The 26,006-nt window shown below is 41.4% G+C and overlaps 3 protein-coding genes across 3 annotated transcripts in view; 1 reads left to right on the forward strand and 2 right to left on the reverse strand.

Moving 5' to 3' along the window:
• cplane1 (ciliogenesis and planar polarity effector 1) overlaps positions 1-26,006 on the reverse strand; it is a 171,710-nt gene that overhangs the window by 94,381 nt on the left and 51,323 nt on the right. The gene's annotated exons all lie outside the window — the stretch shown is intronic.
• Positions 398-10,372, forward strand: gdnfa (glial cell derived neurotrophic factor a). Its single transcript, XM_080875434.1, has 3 exons — positions 398-2,117; positions 2,954-3,187; positions 5,775-10,372. Exons 2-3 carry the CDS (start codon positions 2,980-2,982, stop codon positions 6,338-6,340), a joined length of 774 nt encoding a protein of 257 aa, XP_080731560.1. The 5' UTR covers positions 398-2,117; positions 2,954-2,979; the 3' UTR covers positions 6,341-10,372.
• Positions 10,511-26,006, reverse strand: part of wdr70 (WD repeat domain 70) — a 44,173-nt gene continuing 28,677 nt past the window's right edge. The window contains exons 14-18 of the mRNA XM_080875432.1: positions 18,747-18,847; positions 18,472-18,551; positions 15,152-15,268; positions 12,770-12,932; positions 10,511-11,236 (exon numbers count right to left, since the gene is read on the reverse strand). Coding sequence (XP_080731558.1) covers positions 11,152-11,236; positions 12,770-12,932; positions 15,152-15,268; positions 18,472-18,551; positions 18,747-18,847 — 546 coding nt within the window. The 3' untranslated portion in view covers positions 10,511-11,151. The remainder of the gene's footprint in view (positions 11,237-12,769; positions 12,933-15,151; positions 15,269-18,471; positions 18,552-18,746; positions 18,848-26,006) is intronic.

Here is a 26,006-nt window from a genome sequence, read left to right on the forward strand (position 1 = left end):
CATTTTTTTGACAGTCTGATTTTTCCATTGACCTTAAAAAAAATGTTATTCAGTTTTATTTCACAGATGAGCAGATTTGTGTAATTGTGTTACATTGTCAAATGTGAACATAAGCATCAGCCAGCATATAAAGCTTAAATATGGAGTCTTAAACTATGTTTGGAATTTCTTCATTTGTGGCCCATGTGTTCCTTTACGCAGAACAACGCCATTTTTGAAGAGATCGTAACATTAAAACATTAAAGAACCACACGTGAGAGACTTGCCCTTGTATAAAATAATTAAGAGCTCCAATATGACTCACTATAAAACTGTAAACAAAAATAACATGTGAATTGAGAAGATTGTATGATGACAAATGAACCGTTCACGGCTGTCATTTAATACAATGAAACCATGCGAGAACATGACAGAGAGGAATCCATACAATGAAGACTTGGCTCAGTACCATACAGACACTTTAGAATTGGGCAGGGCGCACAGAAATGCTTGAATGAAAGCATGTATCAACAAGAAGTTTCAGACCAGGAGCAAACAAATATGAGCCTTAATACCTCTGAGAAGCAGACAGGTCAGCGTGGATTCGAAGTGACAGCGCTAGATTTTCTTCCCTTTGTTGAACAGCCATTAGCAGCATTTCACGTGTTAAATTAAAACCAGAGCGCTTCTTGGAAGTGTGTCTAGCTGCATTTGGAGCGGGTCTCTCCTGGCGCACGAACACAAAATTACTTTAATTCTTGAAGGGCTGGGTTACTGGTGGAATTCAGTTTTGCGTTAGATAAAAGGCAAGTGAAGCTTGTAAATCATGAGAGGAGATGGAAAGTCTTTCTCGGGTGCCATATCTTAAATAGTGCAGCGTCCTTTCTTTGTGGTCTGCGTGGTGTTGGCCTGAGCTCACCTGGATATAAAACCGCGTATTGAATGACAAAATGCTCCAATTTGTTAACCTGTGAATGTAATTTCTGTGTAACAAGTTTTGAAGTTCGAGAAATTGCGAATATGTGCATGAGCTAAGTGTCTGCTGGTATTTACAATTTCGTTCTAGTAAATAACAAGTGAGATAGTAACCTCACATTTGAGACGTGCTGTAGCCGTGAGACGGAACTTGACGCCGAGGCGCACAGAGTGAGGAGATCAGGTTAGAAACATGGATCGCAACAGAACATCTCTAAATCGCATTCCGCTTACTGAAATCTAACCCGGGGACATCAGGATGTGTGACATAATCCCCAAGACATCTGAAAACCGCGCTCCTCCAAACACGGCTCCAGGGGTGGTTTGGAGAGATATGTGGACCACTGTTTGCTCTTGCAGGGATCTATAAAAGAAGGGCGGACACCAACTGCCCCCAAACGTCAGAGCGCACTTAACTATAAATCTCTCCAAACTGCTCTCTGCGCCCGGCGCGTTGTTATGCGCAAACATCTGTCGTGCCTCAGTCCAATATGAAGAAAATGCGTGTGGACACCCTTCGAGGTTCATAGACACCAGCTGACCTGGAGAATATGGAGAATAAATATCGCCGGGCTTCTTGTTTACATTGACGAGATTTGTATAAAATGTTGGCGATTGTGACATTTTAACGCAGTTTCTGGATATGAGAGGTTCTTGACTGTTATATCAAAAGTCGGACTACACGATCGGGCACTCTGGCAAACATATTGCGCACTTTTTAGCGCCGTGCTCGTGTGCTGGAGACACTGATGTCTTCATTGGACTCCTTTCAGTTGGAGATGGTGGCCCTCTCTCGGATTTCCAACGTGGAAACGTAGCATCCAATTAATCAGCGGCAGCAACTGTACCCCCAAGGCGCAGTGGCACTTGGTCCGCTCTGTTCAGCACCTACCTTTGGACTCTGAAGTGTGAAAAGGCGCGTGGATGGTCGGTGTGCTGAGTCCGAATATGAAAAACATAGCTGGTGCGTTACTGCAGCCTTTTTTCTCCCGCTTGGACACAAACTGAAATTGAACTCGCTTGAAGGAAATTTTCGTGCTGGGGTTGTTGAAATGATTCACGCAGCGGAATCAGCTGGGAACATCAAATGAGTGGCGTTTTCTGTTTGGATTTTTACCACTAAAAGCCGAGCTAGTTTCAGGTCTGCATGGGCCATATTTAAGGTAAGTAAGTCTGTTTTTTATTTTCTCATTTCAGAGTGTCACACCAAATACTGCCTATAGTTTCGGATTGTCTGTGCGCATTTAGATAAAAAACAAATAGTGACTGTGAACAACGGGACTTTCACACGTATAAAGACAGTAGAACTTTCGTATTGTATGTCTGAGCCAGTATTTATCTATGCATAACTGTTTAGTTTTGCTGCAGACTCAACATGCCATTAGACAGAGTCACGTAAGCTTTGGGGTTCGCCATCTGGCCAACTCACACTACTATTTAGGCAATCGTTGCCAAAATGCTTCGATGCGTGCTTTAAGCAGCGCATTTTTTTTTCCTGTGAGGCGCACCCTCCCAGTCTCTCACAAGTAGTAAGAGCTTGGCTGATTTGAATAAATACAACCAGTCTGCCATCAGTAGCTTTCTATTTAATCACGCATTTAAAACAGTACTTTTACGCACAGATTTGCGCATTCCTGCATTGTTATTTTTAGCTTTCATTTGTGGTCTTTTGTGGATTCTTGCTCCTTTACGGCACAATATGCTCATTTATTTTGTTTTAAAAAATGTGAATCAACATTTTCTGGCAGCTTCACTCTGATATTCACGTTCACGGCACATGCACAGAAAAAAAAACTGAGGATCAAAGCTGCTTGACATGATGACACAGTTATTAATAAAGAATGAGTCAGGGTAGGTCTGGCCACAACAGTAGTGTTTCAGACACTTTGCTGACTTCATTACAAACTAGAGGAGGCTCATATTCACTCTGCCCATTTTTATACCCATCAGTTTGTTTTGATTTAAAATAAAATATTATCTTGTTTTGTTTTGTTTGCAGCTTTCTTCATAGGAACTGAGTCTAAGATGAAGTTATGGGATGTTTTGGCCATGTGTTTGTTGCTCCTGAGCTCTGTTGCTACAAGGCCTCTCTACCAAAACACTCAGCCAGCCAAGAGGACTTATTTCCCCAGCAGCTATAGTGATTCTGTGCCCTTGCCTTCTTTGGAGGACGAAGCGCCATCGTTTGAGCGTGAAGACCACCGACTGCAGGAGATCTCAAAGGAGAATCAGTGTAAGTATGTTTTTGTAAGATGTGTAGTCTGTCTTGAATTTGTAATTAGGCTGTATGGGTGTCACATAAGAGATGTACTGTTTGTCCAAAGCAATGTCAATGTAATAATATGCAATTAACCATTATATAATCCAGGCATATTACCCTGTTGATATGTAATGTTGGTCTTCCTTGACTAATTACACTTGGGAAACAGCACACGCAGTGATAAGCGAGGCAATATGCTGAGCCCACAGTGGAGAGTCCCATATTGATAAGGCTGTCAGACAGGCAAGTTATCAGACGGAAGATCTTAATTTGCGTTTTATTGGCACTTTGGGTTGCATCATACGGATGTCAAAACAATCCAGCAGGAAGAATAAGAGTGTGAACAGCTCCAGTCCCAAACATGGGGTCATTCTCAACACTACCCCCTTCTCCCTTTGTTTATATTCACCTCTGCCTCTCTGCGGTTTAGAGACCCGTAACCTTTACCCATCTGCCAAAGCTCAGAAATTATGGTGTGGTTTAGAGAACAGGGGCCAGGTCATGAGGATTTTCGACAGACAACACCGGAAAGTTTGAAGCACCGACTGAGAGTTCTGTGTTTATGCTCATTTTAACAGCGACAGTGGGCAGGAATTTATTTTGTTTGGATCAACGTGACACTGTAACATCTTCACGCAGACGTGAAACACGGCCAAGAACTAGATAAGGAATGGAACATTTGGACAAGAGTTTGTCCTGCCACCTCATATTTTGTTTGGGCCGGGGTTACATCACTGATCTGCTGTGCAACCCAAGTACATTAACTATGCTCAGATACTGTAAGCAACAATCGAGATCCAAAGAGGGAATGGGTCTTTTTGGTTTGTAAAGATAAAAAGCTTGTTTCTTTTTCATTTAAGTTCTAGAAGCTGCAGACACCAGAAAATCAGCGGTTAGATCTGATCTTATTGTTGTGTTCAGTGATTTTTAAAAAGCAAACTTCTTAACTGTTAACTCTGTAAAACTCCGGCAAGGTTTGCACAGCGAATCCCCCCATTTGTTGCTGCTAGTCTAGTCGATTAGCAGGTGTAAACTGTAGCCACCCTGCCTGTCATCTGAGATGCTGGGGTTTGTCTAAATCAAAGGGTAGGTGTGTCTAAACAGATTGGCCCTAGCTCACCTGATATATTAGATTTGTGGCTCAACAGGCTCTGAAGCTCAGGCAGATCAGATGGCCTGCGCTCTGCCAGACAAATAGGTAAAAGAGGAGCGATAGGAGATACTGCAGTTTAAAGGCTGTTACACACCACACTACCTGCCAGACATCACACGCCGCCGGCCTGACCTCTTGGTGACACACCCACGCTGACTTGAGCTCTTCATTTGAGAGCAATATGTCTTCATTATCTTTATGCACACTTCACTGTTTCTGGAGCTGCAGGCACTCAACCAGGAGAGACGTTACTCTGTAATAGAATCAACATGTAACAGTGCAGCATCCAAGCCTTTCAGTCAGTCCTCATCACTCCTCGCAGCAGATGGCAGAGAGCTGTGCTGGTGCATGTTTTCAGTTTTGAGCAGACTGCAATCTGCCTCATCTGAATGAGTCAAAGCATATGATTTCCTCTTATTCGGCCTTTGAAGTCTAGGCGTTCTAAAATTACATCCGTCCGAGATTTAAATGCATCTCTCTAGGTGGTGTAATTGGCCTGTGCCTACTGTATCAATACAGTCGGTTCCTGTGTGAAAGCCTGCTGGATTAACTTAAGCTGTAGAGTTAACCTTTAACGACTCAGGGTTGCATGGCAGCGGGGTAACCGCATTATTTATCCGAGGTCAAGTCTGCCCTTGCATGCCTATATTTTTTTCCTCCCATCTCTGACTGAAAAAGAACTGAAAATGAAATTGACAACAACCTCTGACCTTCAGCTTCCAACTCATCACACAGCAGCCATCATGGAAGAGGTTAAAACAGGGCACCTGTAAACCTACGTCTGAGCTGCTCTGGACTGGACTGCTCTGCATTCCTCCACTCAAGACTTCTTCTTGAGCGTCTGAGCAGCACATATGCCAGTATTTCTGTGCATTGTCTAAAAAAACAGTCTACATTCGGATAGTGTTATTTTTTCACATCTGAAAATTCGAATATTGTGCTTCCTGCACATAGTTAGATGACAATAGAGATACTATTTTCATATGTCTATTACTATTTAGGACTAATGCCTGAACAGTTTCTTGGCAGGCACCTTTTTGGAGGTGCCAGCAGGCAAAGTTTGGATTGGACTGTCTCATTCTAAAATGATGAGATTGTAAGTAAGATAATGTCTTACTTACAATAAATGTGCGCATGTCTGTGTGTGTGTGTCTTTTTGTTAGTTGTGCAATGTTTTAAATGTCATGTACTATCACTGTGGTTGATGTGTTCCTATTCCCACAACGATCTATCAAATTTTATCTTATCTGCTCATGCAGTCTTTCAAAACAGTAAATTATTAATTACAATATAGTTGATGATCGTAGAGCTGACATGTCAGAAAACTGTTTAGTGTCAGCGGGAGCCTGGATATGAGCTTTATAAAAGCAGCTTTATAAGCAGATCTCTCCCTTCTGTTTCTTCCAGATGACATTGGAGGTCCCTATCCAGATCAGTTTGATGACGTAATGGATTTTATTGAGGCTACCATTGGCAGACTGCGGAGATCTTCGGAAACCAGCGGCGGTTCCAGGGGAAAGAAGGAGCAGAGAAAGAGAGGAGCAGCAAACACAGGAGGCGCGAGAGAGGAGGGGAGAGGACACGGTGACAGGAGGCGTAATAGGGGCCGAGGGGGGAGTAGAAATGGCAAAAGAGGACGAGGTGAGAAAGGGAAGGAGAAAGAGAGTATATCTGTGCAGACGCGGGGGTGCTTGCTAAAGGAAGTCCACCTCAATGTGACGGATTTGGGGCTGGGCTACCAGACTAAAGAGGAGCTGATCTTCCGGTACTGTAGCGGCCCCTGTATTGAGGCAGAGACCAACTACGACAAGATCCTGAACAACCTCACGCACAACAAAAAGCTGGACAAGGATACACCCTCTCGCACCTGCTGCCGGCCGATCGCGTTTGACGACGACCTGTCTTTTCTGGACGACAATGTGGTGTATCACACGCTGAAGAAGCATTCTGCCCGGAAGTGTGGGTGTGTTTAAAGAAGTCACATGAGCGGCACGTAGCAGACTAAGGATATCCTTTACAAGCTCACGCTGGAGAGGGACATGTGTACACAAGGTCAAATTGGGAGTGTTTGTCTCCTTTTTGTTGTTGTTGTTTTTGTCAGTAGTCATCAGAGGAGGAGCAGGTAGGCGTACTGAGACCGCCTGAAAGACACTGGAACAGCCGCTTGAAAGGAAACTGTGCGTTTATCCCATACTCGACTGTTCAAACACGTGCAAAACAAAATGTATCAGGTGTGCACCAGTTTGCAGAAGATTAAATACTGTTACACTTTCAGATTTGCCAACTGTGCTATCTAAAAAGGGTGAGAGTAGAAGAAACATCAGTTGTTTTGTTTTTTCCACAGCTGGCTCTTTAGACTGTAGATGAATCCAGAGATTTGACGAGCTTCAGTTGCAATCGAAACACTTCCAGCCTGGATGTTGGCATTTACATTCAGAGCCAAGGAACCCCATCGGAGTTAAGCAAAGACTTTTTTTCTTCTTTTTTTGTGCAACACATCTACATAAAACCCAACCTATATGCATACATATAGTATATACGTGTGTCAGAGGTATATTTATTAAGATGGAATTAACTTATTGTTATTTATTTCAATCCATTTTATTAAAAAAAGTGTCTTTTTTTTATTTATTTAAAGCTTTGTTTGTCCTGGATAATGCCAAAGTAGAGCATTTTCTCAAGTAAAACCATGCAAGCTGACTCAGACCTGTTAAAACACTCCCACGATCCCAAAGCTTATTTATGTCACTTAGATTCCAGGCTTTCTCAAGCAGATCCAAATGATCATTGTTAGCCGTTAAGGAAAGATAGAGAAGCAGAGGAGGGGACCAATAGAAGATTTCTTTTTTTTAAATAGAGCTGATCTGTTGTTGCATTTTGAGTAGTTCACCTCGTTATCGCTAATGTGACCACACTAAGACAGGGAGAAAACGTCACCCGGGTACAGCCTCCCATTCAAAGCATCCTTTAAGAACACTATGTTTACGCGGAAGCAAATAATTCTTTGCTGCTGTTTGTTTATAAAGTGTGTGTGTGTTGTTTTTTTAAAATCAACAATCCAGGACAGACTCGGCGTCACTCCAGCCATAAGCCATAATGACTTTTAATTTCAATCTGCAGTCGACACGAGAGCGGTGTGGTCTCGCGAGGATCTGCAGGTGCCTTTGACGATCCATCCTTTGAGTCACACAGTACAGAAGCTGCTATTTCTGCCTGTCAGCACGCGTTACCTGAAACCTCGCCCTGGCCTCGCACCAAATCTGAGCAAAAGGCTTTGCAGCGATAACCGTCCCAGTAGGCTTAAAGTTCACGGGGCTGGCCGTGTTTCTGTCTGAGCTGTGACAGACAGGTCTTTTTTTTTTTTTTTATCCTCAAAGGGGATTTGAAAGTGATCCTCTAACATGAGTCTTAACCAAATATCCCCACCGGCAAAGGCAGTTTAAGGAAGATCTAGCTGCTGTAGTGGATGTCATCACACAACTGATATGAATATCTCAAAGGACTCAACAAAGGAGTATGTTTTGGAATTACTGAGTAAATGATTGGTAGGCTCAGTGGGCTTTTCGGTGTACCCGTCCAGCCACCTGTCCCCAAAGTTTAGGAAGAAATATACATTAAGGAAAGGAGACTCTTTAAAAAGCGCGTTTGTGTGCCCTGTTAAGGGGGTAGTTTTAAGTGGAACAAAGAGAGCCCTCGAGTAGGTCTTGATGTTAACACGGATTAGGGACCAAGGTATCTGTGCCCACCCATCAGCAAGCAGGCCAGCTTTACTGTGTAATCCCCCCACACAGAACAAATCCAATGCATCAAGCTGAATTTAGGCCAAATACTACACAGACAGGGAAAAAAAGTCTAGCTTTTATCACAGCATACCTCATCAGTTGGATCATCTTCCCCTTTAACAACTGATTCGTGCATAAGCCTTCCCAGATGGGAATGTGGAGGCTTCCCAGAAGCCTCCAGAGCACCTCGCTACTCTTCCACACCATACATTAAAGAGTGTGAACTGCAGCACTCGTCTCATCGGTGATTAGTACCCCGGTTTTGATGCAAAAGTGTAAAGATGCGAAGGAATCCTCAGTGTTAATTTTAGAAGAAAAGGACTACATTTGTTATCACTCCGCTATCACCTCTGTGGAAAAGAAAAAACAAACTGTCATGTCGTCTCACTTGTTGTGTGTTACAGAACCAAAGCTCTGGGCAAACTTTATTTTTGTACAATATTCATTTTATAACTTTTTACAGAATTAAACTTGTTTCTATTAAATGAAAATGTCTCCTGGTATTGTGCCATGTACGACAATGATCCACCGGTGCCAGATGGTTCTAATTTGCAGGGTAATGTTTACACAGGCATCAAGCAAAATTGAGGGTGAAAAATTTGGGTTAAATGGGGAGAAATGCGAGGATGGTTTGAGAGATGGCCTCCGCAGTGTGGCATCCCCCTTCTGCTCTGAATTCTTGAACGGGAGCCCGGGAGTTGTACAGTAAACAAAAGCCAGCAGAAAAGTGCCACCGACTGTATATCAAGCTCCTCGAGTCTGTTTCCACTGTGCAGAGAAGATATGTAAATGGCGATGAGAAGGTGGCAGAGGTACAGATAGTGAGTCATGACACAGACGCAAGGAGTGCACGCAATGTATACCTGATGGCACCTTCTAATCCCTTTGTTCGGCCTGGTTACTGTGAACCTAAATGGACAACTGGTTAGTTGCTGTTTAACAAACCTGAAGGTCACCTCTTTACCTCTAAGTGCAGAAAAGAGGTTGTCTTCAGTCTCATTGCTTGAGCAGAAAGATGCTCCAATGAAAACGAGATCTGTGAAATATTTGCATTGACCAGGAATATAAATAGAGATTCATCCCCCCAGATATTCACTAATGGTACTGTAATTTAAAAAAAAATGTTTGAATTTGAGAGTGAGCTTAGTCTTTTATAGGCCTATAAAAGGTTCTACCTTTAGGCCTACACAGAGCTTCTCCTTTTCGCGTGCCAGACGCTTTTTCACACAGTGACGGACTGATCAACCGTCCCACTTGAATCAAACTGCAATCACTCCCCACCTCCCGCTGCTGACTGAGGACTCTGCTACTGAAGAGCTTGACGTCAGCCTCTTCCCACGAAGCCAGTATCCTCTCTAGATGCTTTTAAATACATCACTCACTGTTTCAGTCCATCCATGTTTCTTCTTCTGGTTCTTCAGTTTCATTTCATGGCCACAGGATGCTTGCCAGGACACAGAGACATTTTATTTGTCTTCTTATAATTTTAGTTAGGACACATTGCTCTACATATATAGCCCTTTCTAAGCCACTTGGTAAAAAGATGAACCAAAAGCCAGATCTGGATTTTAAAAAAAGGTGTAGTATTAGTTTACAGTTTTTGACATTCACTCATTCATTTTATTATCCAATTCAGGGTCTTAGAGGTCGGGGCTTAAGTCTGTCCCAGCTGCCATAGGTTGCGAGGCGGGGCACACCGTGGACAGGTCACGTATTGCGGGGCTCCTGTTTGTCATTATGCAGGCTAATCTTGTTACAAACTAGATACATTTGAGAGCCAGTGCGTTGTAGGCAGGCGATGCATTCCAGAGAGATGCACAGTACACAAACGTGGCTTTCATTAACTCTGTATGTTGTGGTTTTTCTCTGTCAGTTGAAGGATTTTAGACACTACCCAGGTCAATCAAAGGATTGCTAAAGAAAAGAAAAAGGTATGAATGCACAGGGAAACAGGACCTCTGTGAAAAACAATGAAATTAAGGAATCCGACTGTGGAAGTTCATCATTCAGCTTGAGAACAGCTGTTTGAGAAAGACTCAGCTCAGCGCTGGAAATCAAATGTGTACGTGGGATGCATACCGAGTAAACTTCCATATACTGCGTTTAACATGTGGTTGGATACTGCTGAAATTTACCTTTTCAACATAACGATGGTTTACATAATAAACATTGCTGTACTTGCAATTATGTTATTTGTAAGAAACAAGGCAAAACATGTTTGGGGTTTTTTTGATTTTAAAGCATAAGACTGTGTGCTGTGTATTTTACATCCACAGCCGCACAGAAAAGGTATCTGGCAAAGATCTCCCTTTAATCAGCTCTTAAAACCATTTCACTTTGGATAAAATATACAATTTGACATTTGGATGCAAGTCTTTTATTAAGGCGTTAGGTGGGTGTAAAAAAAAAATTTAATTAAAATAAACAGATGATTTGATAAAGTTTTGTCGCAACCCACCAAAAAAGTACATCTGTAGAAACATTAAAGCCTTTAAAACGTCTCAAAGTAAATTTGGATGGATTTTTTTTTGTACTTCTTAGTAATTTACTTTGTACAAAGTGGCAAACTGTTCTTCGTAATGACAAACAGCTCTAGACCGCAAAATCTGGAGCCGATTTACGAGGCATTAGCAAACGCTGGAGATGTGGGGTGAGAGGACAATGGGAGCGATGAAAATAAAGTACATACAATCTAAACAGACGTAAAAAGCCAAGTTTTTCCACTGTTTATGAAGTTTATGAATTGCAGTGAGAGGACCATAAGCCTAAAGAAAATGATATTTATGATAAAATCCTTTCTGATTTATGGGTTTCCCCTTAACACAGAAGAGTGCACATATATACACATAAAGGCTTCACAGCGTTGTCAGGGGGACAGATACTGTACAATTTAGGAACATAATTGATGCTCCTTTGCTGAGTACTCAACAATAATTCTGTCTTGCGACTAATTGCCCACCGTGTCAGCTGTCCTGTATAAAATGAACTGACACTGAAGTCTCTCAGATTTTGCGTTTCTTCCATTCTGGCTCCTGGTCGGGCTCCTCATCCTCTGATTCCTCTGCAAACACGGGCTCTGGCTGGGTCCTAAAGGGATTAACAAAGAGGAATGATTTACCTGCTTCTTTAAAAGTCTTCAGAGCAAAACAATGAAACGTACGAACAAAGAAAATCAGCAGAGCAAATGAGAAGTAATGGAGAAAGTTACATTTCTAGTGCACTGAAGTAAAGTTTTATTCTATATAGAATAAACATGGCTTACTGAAATTTAGGCCGTAAACTGAAACTTTCCAGATTAAAAATTTTTCAACACCAAAACATTAAACTAACCTGAAATGTTTTGAATGACTTGAATGAGTCTATTTAGCAACTGTCACTCCTGTGATCTGTTGGCCAGAGTCTCTGCAAGTTTATGATTATGATAAATGACTAACTGATCGTGTCAGCGCACGTGAGTTAAAAATAAAAAATAAAAAAACAAAAAAACCCTCCTGTGACGACTTTGGCTCGTTGAGTACCTGGAACGTCAGCCTTTGTGACTTTTTAGTAAAATTTCTTCGGTGTTCTAAGAAATGAAGGTAAAGTCGTGCAAAAAATGTCCAAAAAACTGAAACATTCATGCACAAAATGTACAACTATCTTCGCAGACCGCCATAAAAAAAAGGCACTGGCATGTCGTTGTGCTACCCTAAGACAAGTTTATCACGGCCAACACGGCAGCTTTATTAAGTAGCATCCAAACTACGCAGGTGTGTGAAGATAAATACACACAGTTGGAGGGTTTTTGCAGTTTACCTCAGAGAATAATCTAAAATTCTTAGACCAAAGAACACTCTGACAAGAATGAAAATAAAAGTTTATTTGAAGGTGATCATCAGATTTAAAAAATACACACGAATGTCTGGTGATGTTGGGACCAGGTAGATTTTCTCCTAAAACAAACATCAGATTTATGAGACATAATTCCATTAAATGCTGTCAGATTTCTGATTATTCCCATTTTGTTTTAAACAATGTGCTTTAAGTTACACTGAGCTATGGTGTGTGCATACTATTGAGTCATTTTTTTCTTTGTTGTTGTGTATTTTAATGCAAAAGCTCTTCACTCTGAGTGCTTGTTTTTGCACCTTTCAAATAAACATGCATAATTGCAACAAAAAATCTATAGCTGCTTGCAACACCTCTAAGCATTAACTGAATGTTTAAACCCCCAGAGAGCTGTAACGGTGAAAAGTAGCCCACTGTGTGAGCAGCCAGGCTAACGTACTTCATCTGATTTACCTACTACGCTGTGTATCACAAGGATACTAAATTTAACTCGAGCTTGTTTGCCTGCAGTCTGAAAGACAGACTGTTTGATTTGGCTCAGATCCTGATAGTGATCTAAAACTGTCTGTTGCTCTCTGCTCTGCAGTTTCGAGTGCGTGAAACAGTACAGCTTTTTAAACATTTATGTGTCACACCGGTAAGAAGAAACCTACCTATGTGACACCTCGCAGTACTAAAAAGCAGACACACTCATCTTACACTGTCTGATAATGAGAGAGGGTGGGTGGGTGAGCAGGACGGGAACCATCACATGGACACAGTGTGTGAATTATTCATGCATTTTTCTCTTACTCTGTGTATGCTGGAGCAATCCAATAAGGGTTCTCTGATGCTTCCTTGGCATGACGCAGGATGGCCTCTCGCGGGTTACTGTCGTCCGTTTTATCTAATGCGATGTTCTTCACAATGAATGACGACAACGTGCCACCGTGAGCTGCGACTCTGCCTCCTCGGCCTGTCAGTGCACACATTTAGTGGATTAGATCCAGCTGAGACTCATGAACATACAAAACTACATGTAAATTACTGAAACTGTGCATCTTCTAAGAGTTCAGCGAATCCTAAACATCAGTAAAGTGTTACTTTGAATAGTTGGCAGTAAATCAGCATGTCCGTGCAAACACAGCAATCCACCTCAACCAAAGCGTTCACAAAGAGGTTGCTGCCAATCGTTCCCGGATGGTTGCGGAGCGGTCTCTAGGCCCGTGTTACTGGGGCCTCATTCACTTAACCCCACCTTAATAGACAGGAACATGAGCTGATCATCATAATGGGCAAACAGCAGATGTAAGGCTATGATGAGTGTCCTTTTCTCACCAGTGGATATTAGACCTCTTAACTAGCTAATGAGCTGAAGTTCTGAAAACCGGGATTTTACATTTTTGAAACTTTGGCGACTTCACACGGCGTCACAGGAAAATCCCAGACGTGTGAGATTTATTTACTCATATTGATGTACTACATATTAATCTATAGTACAAAATGAGATGTTGGAAAGTGATGAAATTTGTGGGTTAGGTAATTAATTTTTTGGCATCAGTGGGAAAAAACGCGTAACCTTTCTCGATACTTAAATTCATGTGATCTGGGAGGAAAGCAGACTTCCAAACCTCCACTTAGCTTTGTCTTCAGGTTTAAGAAAATCTAGTTTGTGACATGAGGCTTTAAGAGAGAGGATGTTCCAGATGGCTGTTTAAAAATATAGATGTGACTCTCTTACTACTTTAAAACATAATGGGAACATTACGCTTTCTTCAATTATCGGGTTGTCACATATTTAATTTTTAGTCCCTCCACAAAGCAGCGCATACAAGCTCGGCTCTTTGCTGCAGCATCCGTATGCAGTTGGCTGGATTTGACTGCACTTAATGGAACTTTTGGGGGGGGAAACTTCCTGCTTTCCAGAGAGGACAACTTAAAGGATCAAGGATATGATACACACACATGCACGCATACTTAAAACATGTAGGGATTTCCTGCTGAAGCTGGGCCATAGGTTTGTTTGGGGATTGAGAGGCACCTCTTTCCATTGCTTGTAAGCATCCGGCCAACCACCAAACGTTACCTTGCAGTCATCCAAAGTCATTTTTCACAAAAAACAAACAATATAAAGTTCGTCTGTAATCTAAAAACCCAGGACCTGCTATCAAACATCCCACCTTTTCATGAAGTGGATCTTCTTTTTTCATTCGCAGACTGTTCAGTTTAGACTTGTGTCTTTTTCTCAACCTCATTGACACTTTTATTTGTTTCATTTATTTTACACACACACACACACACACACACACACACACACACACACACACACACACACACACACACACACACACACACACACACACACACACACACACGCATATATATATATATTTTTTAAATTTTTAATTTTTTTTCTTTCTATTTGTTATCTTTAAGCAAAGTTTGTGTTTACTATTTATAAGCCTCTATAAGAGTTAAACGACTCATACACTATTTGGTATATATTGAAAAACAATTATTTCCTTGAATCCAAAACATTTTATTGGCCTCATGTGCAGCTTAAGGTAGACCTGTTGTGATTGGCCTAAACTTCCAAATGGCTTAAACATGTCTTTTGAACCTAAAAAAAAAATCCCCACTGTGGAACCATTATATTGTTGCAAAGACATTGTGCTGAGGGATTAAGTGAAAAAACAGTGGTAGTGAAGAGACGGTGAGCCAGCTGGATACTGTGATACAGGAAACACTGTCTGGCCCTTTGCCATATTGAAACACAGCTCACAACGGTACCTATTATTATTTTTAGGTGTAGTATTTTGTAGAAGTGTGTTAAAAGGCGTCTTTAAAAAATATGAGGCAAGAGTAAATCTCTGAGAGACTGTTACAGCTCGACATCAGCTGGATTGCATAATACCAAGCAACAATACCAACAATTACGGGTTTGCACATCTGCCTTGCACCAAATCTTGTAGGTGTCCAGTTATGAACATGACTCACATCCAAAACAAAAACAGCCGCTGAATTGCAGCCAAACCTGATTAATCTAATCTTGTTTAACATCACTTTTCATATCACCTTTGGTCCTTTCGTTTTCTTCTTGTTCACTTAACTTTTTGGTTTTTGCATTACTAATTTTAAAAACAGGCAACAACAACAACAAAAAAGAAAAAAAAGAAGAAGAAAAGAGCATGTTACCTGGTCCAGACACCGGAGGCTCGGGTTTGTGGGATTTCTTTGGATCAAGTCTGTCCTTCTCCAGCTGTTTGCGTGTACTGCGCTGTCGGGCCTCTCTGAACATGGGTAAGGCATGAGCTGGAGACGCACAGAGTAAACAAGGACAATCAGTTGCTTAGGTAACTAAGACCAACACAACACTGCCACACAAATAAGTAGTCAAGGCACCGAGGAAATTGTCCTTAAAAAGTACAGACAGAAATAGAAACAGAAAGAAAATGAACACATTTCATGATTTCACCTACTGCACTGTTGGCATTAGATACACAGCGTACATGCAAAAACACGCACTTGTACACAAATTATTTCCTTAGATCTAAAATCTACTTTATCGCCAAACCAGCATATCAGCTGTTCTCTGAGCCAGGATGCATCACGTTCCTTAAAAATAATGTTGAATATACAGGTTTTTCATGTCGCCTATATTAACTGATAAAACAATCACCAGAGTTTGTCAAATATCTTCACAGATATGGAGAACACAGTGTGCAAATATGTCACTAGCTGCATTTAAATACATTTTTGGATAGATTTGTGGGGATTTATGGTGAACAAATAGACTTAGAAGGACACCAGGTGCACAGATGGTGACCACATGTTCAACTTTACTGACTTACACGCTTGATTTTTGAGCTAAATACAAATGTCTGACATCATTAGTCATGTACAAGTCCATATAGAGGCTTCACAAATCTCAAGCAACGAGCTAGATGACTGCATTGTGCAACAAAACAACCTCCTATTCCAAAAAGTACTCAGGTTATAATTGTTTATTTTATTTGGTTTGGTGCGCTTCCTTCTGAAATTGAACATTATCTACAAGGACGACCCTCAAGAATTTTGACCACTTATATTTCATAAACAAGGCCCCAGGTGACCCCCAGCAGCGTCCCACCTATTGTGTTCTTCTTCTGCTGTAATGCACACCAGCATATTCAATACAAGTTTCAATTCAGACAATCACTCTACTGCTTTTCACACCTTTGTGCACACCATCACAACAAGGGCCTCCAGTACTTAAACTCATGAGTGCATGAGTGAACTGGTGCCCTGAAAAGTGTGTGGTGTGTGTGTGTGTGTCTGTGTGTGTGTGTGTGTGTGTGAACAAGCCAGTTTGTGTTAGAAAGTGTGTATGCTGCTCTTATCCTCAGGGGTTACAAGGTGACACTCTAGTAAAGAGTTAGATAAAGTGATTTTCCATTCAGGCGTCCCATCAGTGTTAATTCTTCTGCGCCATGCTACATTAAGCAAAAAGGTTACTGTTAACAGATTCCCTCGCTTTTCTCAATGGGCCATCACTTGCTTCCTGTGCCTTCTAATTTTCCAATGCCAGGGCATCAAGTGCGTCACTCACCACTTTTGGCAGTCAAATGCCTGTCTACTTCACACCCTGTTGGCATGGCAATGAAATCACATGATGCATTTGAAAAGGTAGCCCAAACAATAAATGGCATTTGAATGGGGTCCTAGAAGCCAATCAGCGACGCCGAGTCGGCAGCTGTCACAGTCCTCTAGGTCTATGACTTCAGTCTGGGGCCACAGGAGTGAGAGGCACGCACCCAACAGATGACAACCTCGTGTGTTGGTGATATGACAGCATGACAGGTAGTGTTTGTGTGTGTGGTTAGACCAGCAGCGGATCACGCCAGCGGGGGTGGGAGAGGAGGTTGTCCCTAGCGTGATCCTGCATAACCGAAGACCACATGGCCATCGCGTGGCACAGTGCCCCTCCGGCTTTATATTCAATACTCCACACCCAACTCCATCTGCTAATGAACACCCTGAACACTCACTAATTCCTCACAAAGCCTCCACCCGTCATGAGATAAAGCGTGTCTGAATATTTGTGTATGCGTGTGTGTCTGAGAGGGAGACAGAAAGAGAAGCCAGAGCGGATGTAAACCAGGACTGGCATTTTAGTTCTCTCTGTCTGAAAAGAAACATGCTCTGCTTGTCACGTCACATTTCGAAGATGGTTGGCATTGTTTTGGTGATACTTCTTTTGTCCTGTTTAAATCCCACTACCTTACTGTATGAAGCAGATTAGCAGATCGTCTGTGACTTGAGGGTGACATGATAAAAGCGGTATAAACTCACTGGCCACTTCGCTACTTACATCTCCTCAACTGCTCATTAATGCAAATATCCAATCAGCTGAGTATTTCAGAAACTACTGATCTACTATATTTTTTCACACTACGATTTCTAGGGTTTACAGATAATGGTCTGAAAAAAAGAAAAAAAAATTGAGTGAGCTCCAGTTCTCTGGGTGAAAATGCTTTGTTGATGTCAGAGGTGGAAGAGACTGATCAGACTACTTCAAGCTGATAGGAAGGAAACAATAACCCCAATAAGCACTTCTTACAACCAAGGTATACAGAAGAGCAACCCTGAACACACAATCGAGCCTTGAAGCAGTACAAGACCACAGTGTGAGCTCTGCCAGCTAGGAAACCGAGGCCACAATGCACAAAGGCTCATCACAATTAGACAGAGTATTGGAGAAATGTTGCTGGTCTGATGAGTCTTAATTTATGCTCTTAAATTCAGATAGCCGACTTAGAATTTGATTTAACCAACAAGAAAGCATGGATCCATCCTGCCAGGTATCAAAGGCTCAGGCTGGTGGTGGTACAATGGTAAGGGGGATATTACCTTGGAAAAGTTTAGGTCCCTTAGTCACGATTGTGCATCGTTTAAATGCAACACCCTACCTCAGTATTTTTGCTGACTATGTCGATCCTTTTATGACCACAGTGTACCCATCATCTGCTGGCTGCTTCCAGCCAGATAACACGGTGTGTCACAAACCTCAAATCAGCTCAGATTGTTTCTTGAACATGTGAGTTCACTGCACTCAAATGGCCTCCACAGTCTTCATATCTCAATTCAACAGAGCACCTTTAGAATGTGATGCAACGGGAGATTCACATCGTCCACGTGCAGCCGATAAATCTGCAGCCACTGTGTGATGCTGCCATGCCAATATGGACCAACATCTCTGAGAAATGCTTCCAACACCTTGTTGAATATATGTCACGAAGAATTCAACTCAGTACCCACCCAGTACTTAATAAAGTGGCCGATGAACATTTATGATTTGCATTAAAAAGGTGAGTGGACAAGCCCATCCAAGGTGCACCCTGGATGGGATAGACTCCAGCCCAACTATGACCCAGAATTGGACAAGCAGAAGCACATGGATGGATGGTGAAAATTAATAACACACACATTATTATTTGGAAAATCTGTTTTCTACACTTGTGTGTGGAGAAACTTACGTGTGATGATGTAGTCTTGTGTAAGAGCCTCTGCATGTTTCTCTTTGCGCTTACTCTTCACTACGCACAGCTTAGCCCCCCTGGAAAGAGTTATACATGGTGCTATTTAAAAATATTTCATAGAATACGTTTATGATCCTGTGCGCTCCAGATTTATGGTTAGAAATATCAGAATTACTTGTTATTTAAATAAGTCTCATCTGAGAATTTCACAACATACTTCAGATAAGGCAAAAGTGAGAGATTTATCTGTAAAAGGTCTAAACCGAACATACCTGTGACTTTTAACGGGGTCATAATACACCTTAACCAGCCCATTTCCAGTTCCCACCATTATCTGGTTAAGTTTGGGGTGCCACAGGCAGCGGACAACACTCTGAAATACAAGCAAAAAGAGACAAAAACAAAATAAGTCACTTAAGCACTTTTCTACAGTTACCCAAGGCTGTATGTGTGAGGAGGTTATACTTTCAAACAGAGGTCTGCATCAGTTTAGGTGCCAGATTTACAGGCACATTTTTGCTCCTCAGCCAACAAAGGTAACAATCCTATTTTATTGTCCTGAGTATTGTGAGTGTGTGCGACCCAGGTTGGTTGTGATGCAGAGGGGATCAGTCCCAGCGTGCTCTGCTGCTCTAGTTGACTATATTTGGTTGTTGGGATGAGGCCTGGATCCCTCAGTCTGTGTGTGACAGATGGCCCAGTGCCAATACGCAAATGTGACCACATTTATCCAGAGGTTTGGTTGTGTGTGTGTGTCTGAGAGAGAGAAAGAAAAATACAGACAAAACAGGGGCAGAGTAAGAAATGTAGTCATAATGACGAAGACTCTGTTCATTCTGTGATATGCAAGTTACAGCAGAGAACTCGAAACCCCCTGCAGTTGTCTCTGCTTTCTTTGCACACGTTATTAGATCATCACAGCCTTCAGTGGTTAATTCTGGGCTATTGTTAACACACACTTTATCTGTGGATAAGCTTGTGGTCTGTATGTCCTGTAGTTGTACAGACATTTGGTACGTCTTTATATGGAACAGAGAAGGCAATCTGATGGGGTCTGGGACAGAAGCGTTGGATGGGGGTAGGTAGGACTATGACTGGGATGTCCTGGGATTCTGTGAGAGTGAAAGCTGCTTAACGCCCAGCTGTTCAGCTTCCCACCAGGATACCAGAGGACGGCGTCTCAATAGCACACATGTGATCATCCATACACAAGCACGTACATGCACACAAAAGAACAGACAGGGGAGGACTTGTACATAAATGTACATAGAGGAAAACACGCCTAGCTCTTTGATATGAAAACTATAAAGAGTCTACAAGTGTTCTATAAACCAAGATATTCTTTCACAGCATGAAAGAATAAAATTGCTTTACGCTGACCCATTTTCCAAACACACAATTAAGACTATCTATGCTTTCGGTAAATTAAAATCACACAACCAGGCTTCGTTTTACTCACGCCTCATACATATTTGCACCATCAAGCCAGTAGCTCAGTGGTGTGTCACTCATGAGACAGACGAGGGTTAATCTGCTCAACCAGATGAGCCAGCTGTAATTAATTGGAGGATCTAGAAAAATGCTAGAAACAGAACGTGCCGAACACACGCCTCGCATACTCTTTTCTTACAATGGGACATGCATAATTTGAGTTAATAATTCCAATACAAATGCATGTGCAATACATACACTGGCTCATTCACCTAGTCTCACACACACTCATCCAGCACTGAAACTATTTGGTCTGGGATAGATGCGTGTCCCAACACATACCAGCGTGCATGAATTATAATTTCACAAACTGTGGATTTGTTTCAGTTTAAATGTGTAATTAATTGGCCTATCAAAGTTGCTAAAGCAACAAAAGACAGTCATGCAGAGAAATGCAGACATTCACTTCACAGGTCCTGTCAAAGCACGCACTCAGAAAAGCCAATGCAACAGGATGAGTGACAAAGAGGCCAGAACAGCTACCTAGTCAAGTTAAAAAAACAACAACAACCAAGCAAAATTTGCTTTTTGATACCTCTGAAAATAACTGTGTTAACAGTGGAGCAAATCTAACATAAAAACCTGAGCAGCCTAAAACGACCTAGGTCAGCGGAGCCAATCCCAGCTGCACCCACCGAAAAACCCACAGCCAAGCACAGCTCAGTCCAGTCCAGACTGCTTTCCAGATATTCAGAGAAGCATGTTTATACTCCAGGAACCCCTGTTTACACTTCAAGTCCACAAAATTACATCACATTATGAGAGAGGAAACTTTAATCAGTCAGTTCTTCAGTAACATGCTTCTACGTTCCATCAGATTAAAATAACGAAGACTGACTATGGATAAACATAACAACAGCCACTTGGCCAATATATATGCCGATTATGAAATAAGGCACTAATGAGACATAACAGTCAGTTGTAGTTCTTGTTTGGCTGCTGGTGAGTGGATCCAAATGTGCACTGCTTCTGAAAGACTGAGTTATAATGGTTAAATGAACGCAGCAGAAGGAAAAAAGAGAGAAGAATGCTAGTTTAAGCAACTCCGCTACACAGTAAGAGGGCTACGCTCCAAGAAGTCTACAAATAGCACAAACTACCTGACTGGAACTCTGTGCTGACTTCCAAGGTACGCTTGGTAAGAGAAAACACAGGACACAGGTAAGTGTCAAAAGTCCCCTTTAAAGGTATGGTAAAGAGAACCGCTGACTTTCAGTGAGCTGTAAAAGAAGAACAGCTCACTTCAGAGGTTTTGTTTTTGTAGCTAAAGGAAAGAAGAAAATTAAATGTTGGTATCTGCACTTTAAACACTGTACAGTTATTCAGCGCTGGAGGTTTGGAGATGCATTTATGCATCTTACTTTAAAAGGTGCTCGATTTCCAGAAATGAAGCACTGATCAAGCAGAATTCAAAGCACCATTTAATGTCTAATTCTTGCTATATTAGACTTTGCAACAAAATTTAAAGTTTCTACCAAAATCTCTAATTTTTTCCAATCTTTACCCAAATATGCTAGACCATTCCTCACATTATCTTTTAGGAGCTCAGTCATTTAGAAGAGGTGTAAGGCAGAGCAGCCAATACTCCACACTGAATAAAGCCAGGAGAGATTGGTTTGGGCATCTGTGAATGTTCTGGGTATGCTGAAGAGATTTCATCTTTCTGCTAGCTTGGAAACACCTCAATGTCACCATTAAGTTGCTAGAGTCTCCCCAGCCACGTTGCCTAGGGAGACTGAGGTCTATATTATCTATGCTTATGGCTCACTCACACTAAAGCAGAGATAAGACAGCAACCTTCTTTAGACTAGAGGGCAAAAAAAATCTGTGTTTGCCCAGAGTTTGATGTTGCAGCATCTTCAGTCTTTGGGTGACCACTTTGGACTGCAAGGTGAATGCACAGGGCACCTGATAGGAGGCAACCTGTCTCCAAGCAAATGCAGTCCAACTTGGACTGACGGCACTCACTTTCAGACAAACTGGTGAAGATCTGCATAACTTGTAAACACAGAGTGCCAGAACATTGCAGCCTTGGGTAGTCTGCGTTGATGAGCTCAACAACTCTGTGATGAGTCTCTTTCCAATAAGGGACTAAAATCAACTGGTTGTATTCTGGTCATATTCCTATATAAAAACGTTACCGGGTGCCTATGTCATTCTGCAATTAAACTGCAAGTACATTACCATTTATTGAGGAGTTTCTGAATTTACAATTGTACTCTCTGAGGTTCTGGCTGGACTTTGAATGCAAATAGCCAGTGTAGATTTCAGTTTAATGTGAATGTAGACGACAGAGTTGCAGCAGACATATTTGCGATTTTCACGAAGTTGTCACAGACAGCACACAGATACAATAATTTTGGCTGTGCCACAGTGACCAAGCACTGCTTTTACTAGTAGAATGGCAGCATTAGACTGTTGCGTCCAGCTAAGTTGCAGGAAATAGATGGATGGAAGCACAACCAATCATCATCATTGTGTTTACAATCTCAGGTATCATTGGAAAGTGGACTACTGGCCTTGAGGTCTGCACTTTGCCATTGTGATTCTGCTTGTGGAGTATCAATAATATATGGCCAATACCGCGTGAATAACGTGAATTAAATTTGTGATTTATGGTGCACATATGTAGTTGGGATCAAATGTGCATATATAGATAAAATGACAATCGGCACACAGAAGTATGCACACACACACAGATTTACAGAAAGTGCATAAGTGCTGCAGGGTTCAGCCTCCATTTGAAATGCAGCCAAAGCTTGATGCTTTTTTAGTAAACAGGATCTCACCTGGTTTCTGACCCATCTGATGGACTAAGATAAGCTTAAGCGTGTCTGAAATATTTACCAAACAAGCCTGAAACAGCCTCTGCTCCTGAGCGCACCCCAGAATCCAGGTCTGAGGTTATGTAGACTGTTTAGTTAGAAATGATTGGTGGCCCTTCCTTTCACTCGCCTGCTTGGTACGCCACTTTATAAAGACTGCACTTAAATTCTGGAGCCATCCGAGAGCTGACGGCTGATGTAAACATAGTAAATAGCACATTCATCAGGTTCACCGAGTGCATGCTGGAGATAACTGATCTGCTGCACAAAACTAAATTCACACATCAAAATTACTTTAGAAAATCGAATTAACGTACTGATACGAGCAGGTGTGGGTGACCGATTTATACTTGAACTGCTGTGTTGTTGGTCAGCGGGTGGGGTGAAGAAGTTTATCAACTCAACACAGGAAAAAAATGGTCTAAGCTAGACAGTCTATAAATCATTCCTCCTGCAACCAACCACGCTTTTAAATCATGTTTTAGAAGAAGTTCTGATTCTTTAACACAAACATTTCTTTGTTTCTTACTTTATTTCTGTGTCCCTGTGGGCCAACAAACTGAGAGGTTTTAGGACATATAAAAGCAAATAAATCAGATTGAGACAGAATCCATATCAGGATTAAGTTCCTTTTGGAGGGAAAACACATCAGTCAAAGTAGTCAGACCCAAAGAAGACAACAGGATTGCTGGTTTTTGTTCATTTAAGGTTTTTGTCTGTGTGGTAGAAATTTAACTCACATTTGTGGAGACAGTGACAGACTTTTTTCAATGATAAGCACCCACGAGCCCGTGCCGTGACTTCTGTTAAAAAGCCATGCCATGTTTCTAATGTGACATCCATTGAAATCTACTCAAACCATCCAACAGAAAAAATCTTTACTTGTAAAAACAGAGCCCCTTTTAACTGAATGCTGTTTTGCTGTTCTAGCATTAAACAACTTTCATTCTTATTTTGCTTTATTTAAGACTTTTTTGAAACATGCAGCTGGTATAAAAATAAAAAGTGTAATAAAATTAGGCAACTATTTGATATGTTGCCATTATCTGGTTTAAAAATAGGGCTTTGGTGGATTGTATCATTGCATTCTGTTTTCATTTACATTTCACAGTGTGTCCAAACTATTTTGCAAATGGGGTTGTAAATTTTGGGAATTTAGTACAATTAACACAAATAAAAGCACTGCCAAGACGACTTGCAGCCTGCATCATTCCTTAATCTAAAATCTTTTTTTCTGCCGCATTAGGCTGGATTTTGTGGGAAATCTACTGGATTTCTGTACGGCTCACAGTGTCAAAAGACAGGAAGAGGTATTTTGCCATCCTTTAAGTGAAACTGAGCTGACACTTCCAGAGGTTCTTCGAATGGCAGATGGTGGAGCAAGTGAAAGGCCAATGGAAAAATCACTTCCAAATGTTTACCCTCTTCAGTAAAGGGAAAGAGAAGACAAACGTCCACAGAGTGATGCAAAGGAGGAGGAGGCTGTTAAGTTCTGCACAGACTCTTTGACCCAAAGAATCTGAGGTCTTTTGTTTTAATGCTACCTATAGTTAAAGTGAGAGCAAATGTTATAACCACAAGTGTGTAAGTGTTTGTGAGGCTTTTCAAATACTTAAATAAAAGACAACTTTAACTGCTTTGTCTAAATGACTGAGAACTACACATAAAATATGTGGATTATGGTGTTTGCAGATTAATAATGCCACCGTTTCTGAATGACAGCATTATCATTACACTCAGAGGTCAAGTGTACGCGTCAGTGTTTAGTCCTGTCAGGTTTGTGGAGTGTCGTCTTCTAACTGTCACCAATCAAAAGCCCTAGCTATTTAGAGAGCAGAAGACTTTTAAAAAAGCAAGACCACTCACGCAGAGAAGAAATGTGGCTTTGAATTTCATAAACAATAACGAAAAACTTGGTAGGTATCTTGGTACATACACTTCATGGTATTGGTGTGTCAATCAGTTGACAGTGAGGGGGTACCACGATGTTAAAACAAGCTGTTCTTTTTTGGCAACATTGTAACCAACAGAGAAATCAGAGAATTCATTTTGTGTCGACAACATGGGCAATATGACAAAAGTTACCAAGTGTATGGACACCTGAAAGCTTAGATTTAAACTCAGTCATTTTATTTAAGACAGCTAAATTGCAATTATAAAACAGGAATGAATAATGTTTAATTTCAGGTTTAATTAAAAAACGGACCATTTTTCCACTCCCGTCAGTTAGTGCAGCTGAGCAGTGGGGTGTGCACTTAGTGTGAATGCTGTGCCAAGTTTTGCAAGATAACAGCAGCTGGCTGGCAGGGTTGGAGGACACACACACACACACACACACACACACACACACACACACACACACACACACACACACACACACACACACACACACACACACACACACACACACACACAGTCTTTTCTCTTTCCCCTCTCCTTGTTCATTCAATGGCCTATGTGGAAGGAGCATGCCTCAGCCGAGGAAACTGAGTTAGAAAGCATTAGTTTCAGTCAGGACTCAATGTTATGTCTATAGATAGACACCATTAAATCTCTGAAAAGGGTTTGAAGATTGAGAGAAAGAGGCGGAGGAGCAGGAAGCAGCAAAAAAAGTGCTTTCTACTGTCGAAAGCACCTCTGCAAATCATTTCAGCACCTATGGCTGGTTGCCCACACCAAATGGATTTCTGAGAAAGCGGGATTAGTGTAAAAGTACAGAGCATGCTCATGTGTCTGACAGAGTACTCTGTATGTGGGAATGGGACGTGTGGATTGTGTTTTTAGATAATTAAATTTCAAATATAACTCAAAGGCAGTGCGCATAAAAGTGTCAATAGCTGTCCTGCCAATAGGTTTGTGGGAATATTGCAGTAAGGAAAGGTCACATTGCCCCACTTTTACCTTTAACTTGCCTTTATTCTCCTTCAAAACTCAGCTCATAGAGCTCTGATTTTTTTTCTTACCTCAATGATGCTATATTATACTTTGTTTACAGTTGAATTCTGCTCACACACAGTGATTTACAGAGGAAAATGTCTAGTCACTGCCAGACAACTGTGCTACTTATTAGATAGAGAAAAAGAAAAAACCAAACCCACATTTCTTTATCTGCAGAAAGTCATTCTTTAGCTCAAATGATAATTTAAGGCAGTTTTGTAGAGTTGTTTATTGAGTTTAGCTCAAATTCTGCAACGCACATTTCAAGCTGAAATCGTA

This window comes from Rhamphochromis sp. 'chilingali' (genome assembly GCF_963969265.1).
Source record: "Rhamphochromis sp. 'chilingali' genome assembly, chromosome: 2".
Taxonomy (NCBI): domain Eukaryota; kingdom Metazoa; phylum Chordata; class Actinopteri; order Cichliformes; family Cichlidae; genus Rhamphochromis; species Rhamphochromis sp. 'chilingali'.